The following is an 18,366-nucleotide window of genomic DNA, read 5'->3' as shown; positions in this document are numbered from 1 at the left end:
CTCAGGTTCGACCGTGATTCTTAATATTGCTATTTGTCTTATTATAAGTCTAAAAATATGACAAGAATGACGGACATGAGTGTCCCAGATTTATTCTTTATGGGCAACAGCATCTCTCATGCGATGACACTCATGTTATGCTTCGTGTGAGTAAATTTTACTGACTTTTGTAACTTTTGTTAGATTTTTTGGTATAAGTAGGTTGGGATGAAAGCAGAGAAGGGTATGTAAAAAAAAAGAATGAAAGTAGATGAATACGGGTAAAATAAAATGGATGGAATACGGCCGTAATACAAGAATCGCAACTAGAAAATGAAGCTGACAATGACTTGGATCTATTCAGCGTGTCAAGAGCGCCATTATCGTATTAATGAATTGATTATTTATATATTTGTATTTGTACATTACAAAAGGTTTAATTAGGTTTACGCAATGTGTGGAGATATTAATATTGTTGATTTGTTTTAGTTCTAATATTAACACTAGATGGCGCTGTTTTCTAAAACATGCTTAATTAAATTAAATCCCCTAAAGTCAGGTTCTAGCATTGTAGATTTGAAATATTTAATACAGTAAAAGATTTTTTTGTTCATAGATACTGTTTTATATCGGGGACTTTTTGGGCTGTCTGATACTGCGGCGCGTACCACATCATTGTGCTCTTCACGGAAAAACACTTCAGGAATAAGGAGAATTAAAAAAATAAAAATAAACATATTTGCTTTTTTTGTTAATAAATGTAGTACAGAAACAGTGAGAGAGTTCCGTGGTTGCTAAAGGGGTTTTTTGGAACCCAGATCTCAATTGTTGAATTAGATAGGGTTGTGAAATATCAGGTTAACTTTCCAACCGACTTTTTGTTGTAGGTACCATTAAAAAATGTATTTTGAAACAAAGATAAGGTCGGCGAAATGTGGACCAAGTGTCTATTAAATACATTCACCAGTACAGTAAAAGTTGACAATGCCTTTGATTACTCCACTTTATAATTTTGATTAAGTATATATATATATATATATATATATATATATATATATATATATATATATATATATATATATTATTTTTTATTTTTTTTTTTGTTGTATAGCCAGTCAATAGTTTTTACTAGAGGAAGACTTTGTAATTAAGTCATTTCTTTAGGTCTTTCTGTCGCACTTTTGTTTCTGCTGTCGAACAATTATGCTTACATGACATTATTTTGATTCGAAAGGTAGGACATGGCAGTGAAATTACTAAGATGTATGTTCAATATCTTAGTTCTAGAGAGAAAGGAATTGTTAGTAATGGAGTTTAAAAGGCCCATTGTTAGCAATAAACCATCAGGTCAACCTCTACACTGTTTCCCCTAAAAATCATCGTAGTTAATTCTTGTTCAAATTACACGATAAGTCAACTAACTTGTTCTCACCTGTTATCACCAACGCACACGGATAATGCAGATAAGTTACCTTTCCATTGTTACTTATTAAAAAACCTTAGGTCTCAAAAGTGGCATTACATAGGATATGTACCGAAATAGCTGCATGAGTTATGTAGCTAATAGCAATAACCTTTGACATCCGTTTATGTACGTATATAGGTGAGAGTTAACATTTTCCATCAGGTAGATCGTGAACTAATTTGTATTGTAATGTAAAATTTTTATTGTACATATTTTACATTGGATACAATGTCGGAAATATGCCATAGAGGGAACTCTTACAGTCATGAACAGAATGATCAAGATATTAAATGTAATGTAAATTGGACTCTATTTTCCGCGCTTAGCCTCTTATTTGGGTCGTCGTGCGTATGAATCTTCGACATATTAACTTGTCATGCAGTTTCATCATTATTAATACTGCATAATCAAGGAGAAATAAAAAAAGATTTAAAATTATTAAATTTGTTTATTGGACACAATAAGGCTTAATTTAAGTACTTAGAAATTAGGTAAATCATCCTCCTTACTAATCGACAACCGTGAATATCTGTATGTCACTTATGAATGTTTGACGTGATAAATACTTAATGTTACAGATATTTCAAAGTACTTTTTGTTATTCAAGATAAACGCTGTCTTGAATGATAGTAGATAGACAAATAATGTCCATTAGTAAGGAAGAAAATAAATCTCAGAATAATAACATAGTTTGGCATAAGTTTTTTTTTTCTGTTTTAAATATATTAAACTTTTAATTACCAACAATTTTATAATGTTCTCGAAACTAAATATAAATAGTTAATATTTTGCTATGTACCTACTAACTTAATAGAGATCAAACATAAATCAGGTAACAAAATATTTTAGGTCTAATACGTTCTATTCGTATTTTAAAATAGACATTATCTGCTTCATTGACCAGTTATAAAATTTCCTAATAGACCAATTTATAAATATTATAAACACTTAAACAGACCTTTCCCCACTAATATCACCGATCACCTTATCACATGCTTAGATTGCGTGACGCAAGTGTCTGACGTCATCAATCTCAGTCCATTCCCATCTTGTGCTAAGCACAGCTTTAAAACAATCTGGACCAAGTGTAAAGTAGCGGTATTAAACAAAATAATTGTAATCAAATTATCAGTGATAGAATATTCTCTTAAAATAGTACTAATGACGAATGATACTCTTTAAAACATAAAGGTTACAAAATCGACATTTGAACAATATTTATCGTAGATGTAGGAAAAAGCATCTATTCGTTCAACACTGTTAAATAATTTCCCTTATTACAGTTTACAAATCCTATCACTTTGTGGCGACTGAAAATTATCATTTTTTATTTATAATGTGTTACGGGATCACTTGGTCCAGAACTTACAATTATATAAATATTAGTTACCTATTAGGTAATTACATAATATTATTATATATCGGGTCGCATTATTTAAAAAATTTTTTGGTCAGCGTAGGTTTCTTCCAGGGCCGTACTTGCATTACGTCAAAAGGGGCACATTTTTTTTTATCTAGTTCTACATACTGCATCATTCTTATTAGATATATAGAATTAACATAAAATTCAAACGAAGGTAGAGAAATAAAAATGTAGTCTGTATATTTCATAATGTTAATTAACTTCAAAATAGAGAAAATTTTCAAATCGACTTAGATTTTTGTTCAATTTTACCATTTCTGGAGCTAGTTTAGATATTACTTTTTAGATGGCCCCTTACTAAATATGTCAGATTAGAAGTTTTTTTTTTAATATATATAATCATATCTATCCAAAATTTTTAGAAGTGACTGGTTTAATATTGGAATGCTTTTTATATATTTTAGTTTTGTATCAAGTACCAGCCTTGAGAGAGAAGAGCTGGTTGGACGTAAATAATGAGCCATTGATTAAAAAAAAAAAAAATTACTACACTCCTCGCAAAAATTAAGGGAACGGATGCTTTTGCATTCAAAGTTCGATATCTCGGAAACAAATGGTCGTAATTGAGCCATCCAAAGCGATGAAGCTGAATAAACACGCTAAGAGACCATTGAGTAGCTCGAAAAAAAATGCCCAAAAAAAAAAAAATGGAAACCGAAAAAATTTTTTCACTATAAAAATCTAAAACTGGAGTTTTCAAGCTTCATTGTAAATATTTTTCTTGTTTGTCAATCACCGAAAAATTTCAAAAATTTTATTAAATTTAGTAAAATAACTCTATCTTGTTTTGCTTCGACTTTTTTAAATTTACTCTAATTTTTTTACTGCTAGCGATCTCATGTTAGCTATGGTACGCTACAATTATTCTATTTAGATAAAGTACAACAGAAATTGGTTGTGCATTAACCAAGTATGTCATTGCTATTATTTGTCAAGGTTGCTAAGTTCTGTTAAGGTCTTCTTTTTTCTTGTACTAATATTATATATACTTATATTAATCTATAAATAACATTATACCAATTTATCTACTAATCAATTAGTCCTGCATACCTTTGTTTATATTTTACTTATAATTCCAAGCTTCAATAATGTTAATAGCAGGAACATTTTAGATTCAAATAAATCGCCAACTATACTTATAGGTGAATGGGATAGACATAATTTTTATATTTTTGTATTTAACACTCCCCTTATATAATTCCAATGACTCGACATAATAATTTTAATCACTTCATTGGGGATGATGATACGAATATATATTGTAACTAGGTATTTGTGCTAAGTAGTTTTTCATGTTCTCTAATAGGGGAAGTCATTGCAAAGTCATACCTATATGCAAATTGCATTACATTATCTTTGTCCATCGCTTTAATTAATCATTGCAGTGTTTATTCGATAGGGAAAATTTTAAATATCTTCTAATAGCCATCCGGTAACATTATATAGACTTCCCCATTGTCATTCTCACTTTTCAGTAATAGATACAATAAACATTTCAATTAGTATGATATGTTTCATAAAAATACACCTTTCTCTGTTATCACAGCCCTTAATTTAGCATTATTTAAACTATAAATATGGTTTAACATAATTTATGTAAGTACTCATTCTTATTGTTTAAAACCTAAACGAATTAAATACGATAAAAAAATGTAAGAATTATTTTGATTACGCAATATTTAGAGCTGTGCTCGTTTAAAGATTTATTATAACTTTTAAGATAATTAAATTTTCATTTCTATGTCCACTATTTTTTCCTTCCAACCCATGTACATAATATTATATCGGCGAATAAACATTTATTTTCATATTGGATATTTGCTTGGAATGAGATCAAGACATTATCTGTATGAATAAATTCCTAAAATTACTTAATTAATTAATACAATGGTGCAATTTTTGGGATATATGTGAAAATAATAAAGTAAATAAGTACATAGGTTGGAGTTATATTCGTTCAGTCATACGGGTAAATCTTTTCCAGCTGAATTATGTGTCCACGATTATGTAGCGAAAGTCTACAAACAGTTATCATGAATGCTGACACATAAAGTGGTAAAATTGATCGAAATTTACCGGTTCTAACTCAAATTCCCTTTCAGATTTGTGAAGTAGCTCTGGGTTTCTCTTCAGGAAATTCCTAACCCAATCTTCGCCAGCCATTCTGCTGTTAACGTCGAAAGGATGATTCAAATGGTTGTCTTCAGCATATTGAAAAGCCAGCTCTCTAATATCTCTACGAGAAACGCCCATGAAGTGTTTCTCCATGCTTTTTATGTATCCCACTAAATCTTTTTCTTGACTATCCGTAAACACTCTTCGGTAATGACCCATCAATGTTTTAGGGTCATCTGGTTGCTGGTATCTTATTTTACTGGCCCTTCTTTGTAGGGTTGATCGTGGTATGTGGAAAGTTCTAGCTGCTAGTTTGTAGCCCATCTTACCTGACACTACAGCTTGTACGGCCTTGGCCATATCTTCTTCATTCCAAGATTGTCGTCCACTCATTCTTTCGTATTTTCTAACCATTGCGATCTGAAAAGTATAATTATGAATTTTGAAATTATATAATCCTAATACTAAGTTTGTAACTATGGATGGATGAATATTTGTTTTTCTTTCACGCAAAAACTACTGATTGAATGTAATTTGGTACACGGTTAGGTTATATCCTAACTTAGTATAAGGATGTAAGCGAAGCCGTGGAATACAGCTAGTAATACATATCTTAAAGAAGATTCTTTATTATTATTATTAGATATCAGATTTTCCACGAATACCGTATGAATGATGTTTAAAAATCTTTACGAGATATTATGCTTGAAGTCTGTTCTGTTTGAAGATTTACAAAGTTTAAAAAAATTCAATTACATATATTTTATGTATTTGTAAAAGAATATACCAAATCATGATGACCCACTTTACAGAAAGTAGCTCATTAATGTGTCATAATTCATTGAACTAAGTGGTATTCATTGATTATTGTCTAATGAGGTGTTTATGAGTAGGTATATTGTAAATTCAGTGTGTAGTTTTGACTGTTTGGCGAAGGGTAACCGCAATCTACCGGTTTTGTGGACCACGATCAATGCCAACTCGAGGTGAAAAAAACATGTCTAGAGACGTTCTAGAGGTTAGCCTCAGTGTTGTTCAGTTTGTGTTTATATATACGTTTCAATTTTATATCTATGTAAATACGAGTAAAATACTTATGTCTGAACCATATGTATATTGAATCGTTTTTATATTTATTATTATACATAATTTTTCTTTGACATACTAATATTTTAGGCATGTTAATTTGATAATTATATATGTAGTAATTAGTTTCCTAAGTGCGATAGTCAAATTAGTTTTTAATCACTGTAGTGGTAATGGGCTCAATTTTATTAATTTATATCTCTTAATAGAAAAACATTTCATGTAATAATTCTCATATAGATAAAGTTATCTTTCCAATGGCATAGAATCACGTCTCGGTAGACATGTTAATTAATAAAACTGAAATGTATAGTAATTCGTACAAATAGAGAAAATACTACATAGTTGAATAATTTACGTGTAATTAATTGTTAGAATATTTACTTGTGGATACGAGTGAATTTCTAACATAGTATACACATATATTTCCTAGCATAGTGCATAACTATTCTTTATATTAAAATATCTCAATCCAGTGTAGTAGGTTATATACTTTTTTAATAGCAGAAACAGACAAGTTTGGCGTAATAATGAAATTGGTTCACAGTAAAACTTTCGATTTTTATTGTTGATAAGTATAAGAGGTTGGTACTTAGTTCACCACGTCCACGTGTATATAACTGTTCGAGTTTCTACCGCGTACTGCGATACTGATAGCGGCTGGCCGATAAAACATGGCTTTACACATTATGATAACTCGGAACACAGGGGCCCCTTTGCACTGAATATTCGTATCTCATTTCGACAGTAAACACGAATTTTCTTAGTAACAGATCAACGTTGCATTTACGCCTCTATACCTATATTTAAAATAAGAATACGGTGTAGCTATTGTTGTGTGTTACATTAAATATTTACAGGTACAGTGTTCACGTCACTATGTGCATTTTCTCATAAATATGTGTTGCTCAGCTGTACTTATGACCGGGCGACGAACTATTGTGTGATGTGTAACTGGTAAGGTGTATACTTCGCCTCGGGTTCTAATAAAAACGACCCTGAGAGTGGTTACAGTGTATATGATAGAAAAATAGTCTACACAGGACCAATTTTCTTAATGGTACTAATAATAGTCGAAAATGAGCCCTCGTGTGTACAATGAATACCATAACTGTAAACAGTATTATTACATATTTAATGGGCAAGCGCCATTGTCGTAGATGAGAACGAGTGTCATTTGTGATTTGGTTTAGAAATATTTAATTTCTGATACAATCATTTCAATTACTAAAGTCATTTGACTTAACGATATTTGTTTGGTATACTGTAGAAATGGAAACGGGAAATACTACTTGATAGTGATCGACCGTCCTTGAGTGACCGCGTCATATTTTTTTTATCTGTCAAAAAGTACACAGTCGTCAGCGGTCAGCTGTTTGTGATCGTTCCATAACGCGTCTATCAACATAAAATCGTACTAAATTAATCTCACTACACGCTCGAAAATAACGGTTCCGTGTTCATTGCATGTTTAATACTGCTCAGATGAAAATGAGAAGGATCAATGAATAGGTACTAGCAAGCAATGGACGGCGACTGCGCGGATGTAAACTCATTTGAGACCGACACGAGAGAAATCGTAGTAGCGACACGAGTACGCCGTGAGCCGAGGTTACTCCGACGCGTGACTTGCAAGGTCCCCGCTGCATTACACGATGCGCCAAGGTTGCCTCGACATAAGGAACCTAGGGCTTAGTTGTTAAAAATAAAATGGATATAACAAAATTTCTACACGTATTATGTCTATAATTTACGTACGCGAGAGTCTCCATGCAGTAAAGCGACGCGGCGGATGGAGGTGAAATCTGCATCGGTTGCTTATGCGGTGCATAGTTGCAGTTGTATAGTAGGTATCATATACTTGTATGTACGTCTAATATTGTAATATGTAGAGTTAGTTACTTACGTTTCGTTGTATGATCGAGGATCGCGTAGACGGGAGGGGGTGGTGGAGGCGGCCAGGTGGCGCGCGCGGAGGCGGCTGGTGGCTGGCAGAGTGCAGAGACTCGATAGCGTGCGGCCGGGCTGACGGCGCGCGCGGCACTGGCGCGGGGCCCGTCTTGCCCCGCCGCCGGCCCTGGCGCACTGACGTCACCTGGCCCAGGGCCCGACTGCGACGTCTATTTTTGTCCACAACTAATTATCTAGATCCTTCCTTTGTTCAACTCGAATGCTTATGACTGAAAAGGAAATCTGGTTATCTATATCCACAAAGCAAGCAAATTACATACGTCACCAATACAATCTACGTTTGTGTTTACCACAGATACACCAACATGCTAACTCTGCAATTTGGGTTAATGCGAATTAAGATACATTTAATAATCATAATGAGCAACAATGTAGATATCATTTATCATCGTCACAGATACACATACATTATTTACCATACAATATACAGAATAAGTTAAAATATGCAAATATATAATTTCTAAGATCTATACGATTACCTACCTACTCGTTACTTGTACTTTGTGCTTGTACTATTTTGTCTAAATATAGCGTTGTCTATCATGTGTGGAGTAGTAGACAAGTAGGTAAGTTTTCAAATTTTATGGCTAATTAACAGAAATATACCTATTTGCTTCTTTCAAATTAGGTGTCTTTATTATCAAAAATTCAAAGAATAAATATGTCACTGTTATGAATGAAAATTTAACCAATATAAATTTTTCATACATCTTGATAATGCAGTTATTTTAAGACTACATTATCTAAAGTAATTTACTAAACTAGGCATTGCCTGCATGAGACTAAAAAGTATACCACGTGTTAATTCAGGATAAGGTCTATCCATGTAACAAATTTCATTCAAATCCGAATCAGCTGTTACAGCGTGAGTGACTGACAAATATCTCAATAACTATTATAATTAGTATTTAGTGTGCAGTGAAATAAAAGAACCAGAAGAGAACTTGGAAGGGAGTGGTTATATACGAGGCCACCACTTTTCTTCCTTCCCAGAATATCGTAAGAGGTAAACAATAAGAGAACAAAGCACATTTCATAACGCTACACCAGTCTGCGTTGCCAACATGGCTAATATTATAATAGCCTAATATTTCTTTCAAACCAATAGTTCCTAGAACACAAAGAAGAATATTTAGTGTACAGTGAGATTTTTAAATTTTCTGATTGCACATTCAAGAATACCTAGAATAACTCGGAGGCCTCATTTAGCAAAGATAAGTATTACAGTTTACCCCACGAAAGCCATCAAATTGAAGAACCGCCGCTTAAAAGTATACCTTCTATTAGGGACTGCAGGTACGTCAAATTACAGAATTGTTAAAAGAAGGTTGAATAATATAGAAAAAATTCCCTTAATTATCAAATAGTATGAAAGATATTTTTTTGTTTTTTGACTCGTGTAGATATAATTTTTTTTTGGGTAATGTTCAATTTCTCTGGTAGACCCCTTAAAGAGACTAATGATTTTAAAATTTTTGATTAATGATTTCAGCCTGTATATATAATAATGAATGATAAATAAAAAAGTTCGTTGAATCTCATAAGAGGAGTACGTATGTTATACAATTAGATACATTGTACATTTTTCATTAATTTATTTTAGACGTTATTTATTCGATATAAGTTTCGTTTTAGATTTTCTGTAATATCTAATTTTAAATTACAATTGTAATTGTTTATTTTACTATTGTATATTAATTTAATAATATTATTATTACGAGCAAATATCTGAGTATAATTAATATAAAAGATTTTATTATAACTAGTTCTAAATAAAATTATTTTTGACATTTTATTAAATATATTATTTACTAATATATTGACCACGAAGTTAAAGTTTTATTTCGATTTATCTTCGTTTAACACTAGTGTAAAAATATATTACAAGTAATATTAATAAGTACCTGCTTTGTTTAACCATATCTTGGGTATGAAAAGCAATGGTGATGGTGACACATCGTTTTGTTAGTCAGTCATCACAATTAAGGGGTCAGTCAAAGAATTTCAAATTTCTGGATTGACAAAGAAAAGTTATGTCATATTTGAGGTCATAACATTTATAAGACTTGAAAAATGAAATCTACTGAATACACAAAATTCGGTAAAAATTTTTTGGAGATATATTCATGTATTTTTGAGAATCTTACAGTTAATATTAACAAATTTATATTGAAAACTAGCTGACCCGGCGAACTTCGTTCTGCCTAACAGTCGATTCATCATTTTTTAGTTTTTTTTTTATTATGATACCCACTTAATTTCATTGTGAGCTGCACGCGGTTCTGGATAATACTTGGACATTGCAACATTACTTTATTAGTTTTTAAATAAAAGATTTTTCTAAAATAAACGTAGCCTAAGTTACTCCTTATTACATCAGTTACCTGCCAATAAAAGTCCCGTCAAATTCGGTCCAGCCATTTCAGAGATTAGCCGGAACAAATAGACAGACAGACAGATAAAAATTGTAAAAAAATTTATTTTGGTGTATGTACCGTATATATATATTCATATACATGTAGTAAAAACGATTATTTCAATATTACAAACAGACACTCCAATTTTATTTATAAGTATAGATGAAAATACTTTTTGTTTGTAATCTTTTAGTAGTTAACGGCTCAACTAATTGTTATGAAATCAGTTGTAGGTACGTTTAGAAAATATTCTATTTATGATGGCGAAGGGTATACGCTAGTTTCCATTCCGGTTAATCAATATATTCCTGTCCCACAAACGATAATTAATACACAGTTGTAAACTAGTAGTAAAGGGGGGAAAGGGATTGTTAGTAATGGAGACTAAGAATTCCATTGCTAGCAATACACCCAACCAGGTCGACCTCCTCGCGGTTCCCCCTGGAAACTATCATGGTTAATTCTTGATGAATTCATCATGATGAGCTAACTGGCCTGTTTTCATTCTCATTAATCACCCTTCACTGGTGCTCCGCCAGCGTATCCCGTTAGCGCAGGCGGGGTTACCATTCCATTTTCACCCATAAAAAAAAAACTAGTAGTAAATACATACCCACTCGTACCTAAAGACAAATTACGTTACTGATATAAATATTTTTAAGTACAATTATTGACACGTACAAACTTTTTTTATTTTACATACATACATACATATCTGTCACGCCTGTCTCCCATTAGGGTAGGCAGAAACAATGGAACGCCAAATGCTTCGATTCAAACAAACCTCTTTCGCTTCTTCCACATTCATCAATCTTGTCATACACGCTCGTCGGTTACGGGTACTTTTAATTTGGCCCTTCTTCAGCACGTCGCCTATTTGGTCGACATACGTCCGTCTAGGGCGGCCCCTACCGACATCTCCATTCATTCTTGCTCGATAAATCTCTTTCGTAATTCTTCTTTCATCCATCCTCTCCAAATGACCAAACCAACGCAACATTCCTTTTTCAATTTTTGTCACTACATCGTCTTTCAGTCCACACTTCTCTCTAACCACACTGTTTCTTACTCTATCTTTTAAAGTAATACCACACATACTTCTCAAAGCTCTCATCTGTACAGCATTTATCTTACTTTCATGCTTCTTCTGCCATACCCACGATTCGCTTCCATACATGAGTGTTGGTGTCAGTACTCCTTGAATTATAGCAAGGCGAGCTTTGCTCGATACATTTTTACTTGACATAATCGAGAGCAGTGCACCGTTAACACTGTTTCCCGCTTTTACTCTCCTCTCAATATCTCTGTCACACTTCCCATCCCTCGTAAACAAAGAACCTAAATATAGAAACTCACTCACTTGCTCTACTTTTTCATCTCCTATCATAATCTGGCATGCCGTTAAACTTTCATTCCTCTCAAAAACCATTACCTTCGTCTTCTTCGCATTTATTTTCATACCTTTTCTTGCATACGCTTCATTCATTATAGTCACCATTTGTTGTAATTCATACTCCGACGATGCAAAAAGTACTTGGTCGTCGGCGTATAAAAGAGTCTTAAACAGAGACTCATTCATCCTGAATCCACAATTAGATCCTTTCAAATCGGTCAAGCAACTGTCCATAAATAGGTTGAACAGCCAAGGAGACGCTACACAGCCCTGTCTAACACCGCGTTCAATGCCAAACCAGTCTGTATAGACTCCATTTATTCTGACACAGGCATTTGAATCCTTATATAAAGATTTGAATGCCCATATCAAATGGCTGCTCACCCCATACATTGCCAGTGTTGACCACAGTTCATTCCTCTCCACTCTATCATAAGCCTTTTCAAGGTCAATGAAGGCGCAGAAAACCTTCTGATGTTGAGCTAAGGTTTTCTCTGTTATGCACCTTAAGGAAAAGACTTGATCCGTACATCCCATACCCTTTCGAAACCCTGCTTGCACATCCCAAATTTTACTTTCCGTCTCATTCATCACTCTTTTAATCAAAATCCTAGCATACAATTTGCCTACAACACTAAGAAGGCTTATTCCGCGGAAATTTTTGCACTCCTGCTGTGACCCGCTGCCTTTATATAGTGGCACAATAACAGCTTTGCTCCAGTCACCTGGAACACAACCGGACCGCCAACATTTATTGAACAGCAGACACAGCAGGTCTACAATGATTTCTCCACCTTCTTTAAGCATTTCGGCAGATATTCTATCGAATCCCGCTGCTTTACCAAATTTCATAATCTTCATTGCATTCATTACTTCATCCATACTTATATCACTTTCACTGTCAACTTCTTCGTCCATTATTTCATTTTCAACATTCTTTCTTTCACTTCCACGTTCAAATAAACTTTCAAAATATCTCTTCCAATGATCTAAGACTTCCTTTTGTTCCGTGATAACATTACCATCCATATCCCTTATCACGCCCATTTTCGGATCTCTCTTTTTACCTCTAGCTGTTCGAACTAAATGCCAGAAAAGCTTTTGATTAGCTCGAAAATTTCTAGAGAATTTCCTTTCATACTCATCCTTACATTCCTCTTTCTTTTTGCTTACTAATTCTTTAACTTTCTTTTTCATTACATCATACTTCTCTTTTGCAATTTTTTCAATGTCACTTACATTACCTTGCATTCTCTTATTAGCTCTGGTAGCTAACAAATCCATCCATGCCTTTTTCTTTAGAGCCACCATTTCTTTCACTTCGCCATCCCACCATACATTCATTCTCATCTTAACATCCTTCCTCTTACTTACACCACAAACTTGAGTAGCTATATCAAAGATTCCGCATTTAAATTCCTTCCAAAATTCTTCTATCTCATAGTTATCTTTCTTCAGTAGCTCTCTAAATCTTTCATTCAATCTTTCTTGATACTGATTTCGAACCTGTTCTTCTGTCAGTCTCTCTACTCTTACTCTTTCTATTTCTGACATACGAACACGTGGACGATGTCGCCATTTATTGAATAAGCCACCTATTCTCGATATCACCAAAAAGTGATCGGTTCCGACATTCGTACCACGATAGACTCTTGTATCCTTCACTTTCGCTCTCAATCGTTCATCCACAATTACAAAATCAATCATACTTCTCTCAGTTTGCCTTTGCCATGTATACATATGAATCAGTTTGTGACTAAACAAAGTATTAGTCACCACCAGATTTCTCTCCAGGCATACTTCTAATAAACTTTCACCATTTTCATTCACTCTTTTATCTCCAAACATTCCTAAATTCCTTTCATATCCATCGCGACGGATTCCCACCCAGCCATTAAAATCACCTATCAAAATAATTCTTTCATTTTCCTTACATTTAGTCATAATCTCTCTTACACTATCCCAGAAATCCTCTCTGACCTTTGGTGGCTTAGACATATCCGGGGCATAAGCGCAAAGGAGAAAAATACGGGTCAAACCAACTTTCAGTCGTATCCCGAGGAGTCTAGGACTTACAAATTCAAATTCTTTAACAGATGCATTCATTCTCTCTGACAAAATAACTCCCACTCCTTGGCTGCTTCTTTCAGAGTCATTAACTCCAGACCAGTACCCAGTATATCGGTCATAAGTAGTAATAGAGCAGCCTTTCTTTTTTGTTTCACTTACTCCTAATACATCAATTCTTCTTTCACTCATCATCTCACATACTTCGTCTATTTTACTATCCATACCTCCACAAACATTCATCGTTGCAATTTGGCATTCCTTTGCCCTCTTTTTGCCATTTGGGGAAACAGGGGAGACATGACGTGACCCGTGGCATAACGCATCGCCGTCGATGAGAAATTTGTCCCCCCCAGATACGATGGGACTGCCTGAGTTGCACTCAGGGACGGATTCTCCGGCAGTGCCGGTACCCTCCTGGGGTAGTTGCGTTTTAATTTCTCTTTTTTTATTTTATTGTTGTTTAATTGCTAATTAAACTGTTTTTAGCAAAAACAATAATATTTTTTTTAAATACTTTTCTCTTTGTCTCATAAATTTATTAAAATTTCGACTAAATTAAAATTCGACTTCTAAGAATTTATTAATTCTTCTAAGAAATTATTAATTATATTTTTCTTACTCAATCATAATTTGATTTTATATACCGAATGTCAGTTAAATATAGAGTGTATTTTAAGAGTTGGTACTGCCACAAGGGCAGTACAAAACTGGAAAACAAATTTATGCAACCATTTAGAAGCTTCAAACCTTATGTTCATTTTTAACGAAAATTGTAGGAAAGTACAAAGATAGTAAATTCACATAATTCCTTTTATACATATATATAGACATAGATATTAATAGTTTTTTTACAACTATTTATAACATGTTTTCATTCAAAATATTGATATCAATAGATATTATGTAAAACTTATTGTTAAATTCAATGAATTGGTTGCACAGATTTCACACAAACGTTTTCTGTTTGAAGTAATGCAGGCCTAATTTTATTCAATTAGTATTGGTAAAAAGTTTATTCTTTTATTTGATTAGGTTGTGGCATAGGCATCACTATAAAATACCTACATACAGCTATTTATTCATAATTATTGTTAACAGTTCCGGGAAATAAAATTGTTTGTAGCAAGTGAGTCATGCGTTACAGTCGGGTTTGTCCACTGGGTCACAGGACGACATAAATGGATACTTGGGCTGTCCCTTGGTATATCTACTCATAAGATCAAGAATGGTCTGGGGATATCCGTATTGCTTTTATTATGATATTAACTAGTAGGTTGGTAGAGGTTTCGTACACATTTTGATTCGGTCGGACACTTGAAGAAACTGTGCCAAGTTTTTATGTACCGCTCGGGGTTTACGGAAAAAACATCAGTTTATTTTATGTATGTATAATTAATTGTAATTATATTCTTAAGAATTTTATTTATTACGAGGCCATACATCAGGTTTCTTCGTTTATATATACTTAGTGTAAACATAAACATCCGCCAAGACTTACCTACTATGTCTAGTTCTGTTTCCTATGATTTCAGAAATAAGTCATTTACATCTAAATACTTAGATAATATAAAACATAACTATATTTACATATTTATTGTCCCTTTTAAGGGATTATATATTATATATTTTTATATTATTTAGTTGTCTCTAATTGGTTTTCCTAGAATTACCTATAACAAATAAATTCATCAGTAGGTACGTTTTCGTTACCGCTTACATGAGCTAGAACGAGACGATAACATCCGCTCGCTTGCTTTTCTCATGTGTACGATAATGAAACGTACCTAACGAAGTTAAATTATGTAATATTAATTAATTAATATTAATTAACGATCAAACATTTCATTAGCTTTTATTCTTATTCATATAAGAGGGTTGCTAACTCGCCTGTCAAGCGATAATAATATAAGAGGAAAGTTATCGAGTTGATTGAACAGTCAGTATCAAAAGTCGACGGATGGTTATAGATTTCTAAAAGCCGTAAACATTGTCACGTACACAAGCTTAACAAGGTTAGAGCCAAAATTGGAAGAATATTATATAGAGTCATAATTAAAAATGTTAATATATTCGTCGATTTTTGATGCTGACTGTACTTTAATTACGGACTAGCGTGATTTACTCATCTAAAAGGGAGTTTTTTAACCGACTTTAAATAGGAAGGCGGTCTGAATTCAATTGTATTTTTATATTATCTTAGAACTCCACTATTTATTAACCGATTTAGAAAATTCTTTTTTTTTTTATTTAAAAAGATATACTTACAGATTGGTCACATAGAAATTGCATCAAAGTCAAATTGCAATTCGGCTTTTATATCAAAATAACTGTTTTTTGTTTTCACTATTGAAACTACATTAACAGTTTTTGTGTAGCAAAATCTTCTTGTTAATTTTAACGACTTATAAACAAAATTTTAATCGTACAATTGATAATGTCGATATAAAAGTAATATAAAGAGCATTAAATAAAGAACTATAAGTAGCAATCAATATATAGATCTGTTGTAATAATACTTCGGTAGTGAGGCAGATAAAGGTGTCATTCTAAGAAAGAAAGATAAGCACGCACCTAATCAGTTTGTAACAATGCCAGTTCCCTTATTATTTCGATTCCTTTCTTTATCTGTGTACCAAGCACAGATAAAGAAATACCATTTTTTTTTAATTTTAAATAAATATTGGCGTTGAAAATAGAATTCAATAATCAATTATTTTATTAGTTTTTATTCTTATATTTATAAGAGGGAAATTATTGAATTTATCGTACAGTAACATCAAAAGTCGATGGACATTTATAGGATTTCTAAAAAACATAATTTAACAATAGAATGGAGTTATACTACGAGGTAAAATTAAATTCCTTTTTTAAATTTATTTCTTTAAAATAATACATAGTATTATTAGAAATGATATTCTTGAAAATAAGATATAGTTATTTTAAAGAAATGTACAGCTTAAGGACTTATCTGATAAAATACGTGAGTAATATTTACGATTATGCTACATCTAGCAGTATAGGTATAGTAAATAAAGAATGTCTTGTCTTTATGAGCGTTACAGTGTATTCTGTGTGGCACACTGAGCTGTTCATGTCTCGAGGTGACGATTAATTTTATTATCACTTTCAAGCAGGTGAGCCGTCAGCATGTATTAAAGCGAATCTAATGATACTTGTTGAGGGGAAAGGGATTGTTAGTAATGGAGACTGAGAATCCCATTGCTAGCATTATACCCAACCAGGTCGACCTCCTCGCTGTTCTCCCTGGAAACTATCATGGTTAATTCCTGATGAATTCATCATGAGGGGCTGACTGGCCTGTTTTCATTCTCATCTATCACCCTTCACTGGTGCTCCGCCGGCGTATCTCGTTAGCGTAGACGGGGTTACCATACCATTTTCACCCATAAAAAAAATTATGCTTGTTTATAAAAAAGAAACAGCACCCTCTTTATTCAGTCGTTGGATACGTAATATGGTACTTATTAAAAATGTTTACATTCACAATTGTATGTACTTTTTATTTAAAAATAATATTCTTTAATCTATTATTTATCTGATCAAGACATATTATCAGGGTCATTACACGGGCGGTTTATGGCTCAGGTATGTACCTATGCTAAAAAATCGCTGGATGCTCTACGTGTCCTATACAATAACGTTTTCAGGATGATGTTGGAACTTCTCCATTTTTGAAGCTTCGAAATGTTCGTTCAAGCATGAATTGATGGCTTCTATGCCATCATTCGTAAGAAAGTCGCATCCATGGTGAATGCGGAGTATTGAAAGCACCATACTTAAAATGATAGCTGAAGATGTCCATGCACCTGTAATAGGGCATTTCGTCAGGACGTTGATTAAAACACAAAATAACTATTCTCTAGTTCATTGCCATCCTGACGGCATATGGTCTATTCATCTTCTTTATTATAACTTCTAACTTTCTTTATTAACATAATTTCAAGCCTGTTACTAACAAAATGGATCTTATTATCTGTTAAAATATGCATTTGAATTTAAAATATATTAAATTATACATTTGTAAAGGTGTAGATTAGACAGTTTTAAAATTTAGTTCGTTTTCGCAATCGAATTGTAAAATCTATTTTATATATATATATCTGTAAGAGATTAGGTAAAGTATTGAATATACGGGTATTTACTTAAATATATAATTATGTAAAAAAATAAAATGTACTCTTATAGGTACATGATAAATAATATGTGTTTATACAAATAGGTATTATGATTTAAGTCATAATTATGAATATTGAGTGACTTGAAAGTGTAAAAAATAAAGTGCAGGTTCGCAAACATTTCTATACTACCGTAATTTATCTGAGATGTATTTTACCATATATTTTCTTTGATTTATAATCCCACCTTTAGGAGCCTCTTCGACACAAACACAATGCACTAATTTTATTTATCTTGGATTCTTGTCTTA

General features: G+C 32.8%; 1 protein-coding gene across 2 annotated transcripts; it reads right to left on the bottom strand.

The window, feature by feature from the left end:
- Positions 1-3,682: 3,682 nt before the first annotated feature.
- On the bottom strand, positions 3,683-16,388 carry LOC113516936 (uncharacterized). 2 transcript variants are annotated; one of them, XM_026901442.3, is made up of 3 exons: positions 16,185-16,388; positions 7,975-8,248; positions 3,683-5,402 (listed from the first exon to the last, which is right to left on the bottom strand). In XM_026901442.3, the coding sequence occupies exon 3, from the start codon at positions 5,394-5,396 to the stop codon at positions 4,899-4,901; it is 498 nt and encodes a 165-aa protein (XP_026757243.1). In that variant the 5' UTR covers positions 5,397-5,402; positions 7,975-8,248; positions 16,185-16,388; the 3' UTR covers positions 3,683-4,898. The 2 variants fall into 2 exon arrangements, with proteins under 2 accessions (XP_026757243.1, XP_052758584.1); XM_052902624.1 differs by lacking the exon at positions 16,185-16,388 and adding an exon at positions 15,418-15,433.
- Between the last annotated feature and the right edge of the window lie 1,978 nt (positions 16,389-18,366).

Source organism: Galleria mellonella, unplaced genomic scaffold, assembly GCF_026898425.1.
Source record: "Galleria mellonella isolate WM207_F2 unplaced genomic scaffold, CSIRO_AGI_GalMel_v1 utg93, whole genome shotgun sequence".
NCBI classification, from domain to species: Eukaryota; Metazoa; Arthropoda; class Insecta; order Lepidoptera; family Pyralidae; genus Galleria; species Galleria mellonella.
The sequence above is the reverse complement of the archived record's forward strand: the minus strand, read 5'-3'. Positions and strand labels throughout refer to the sequence as shown.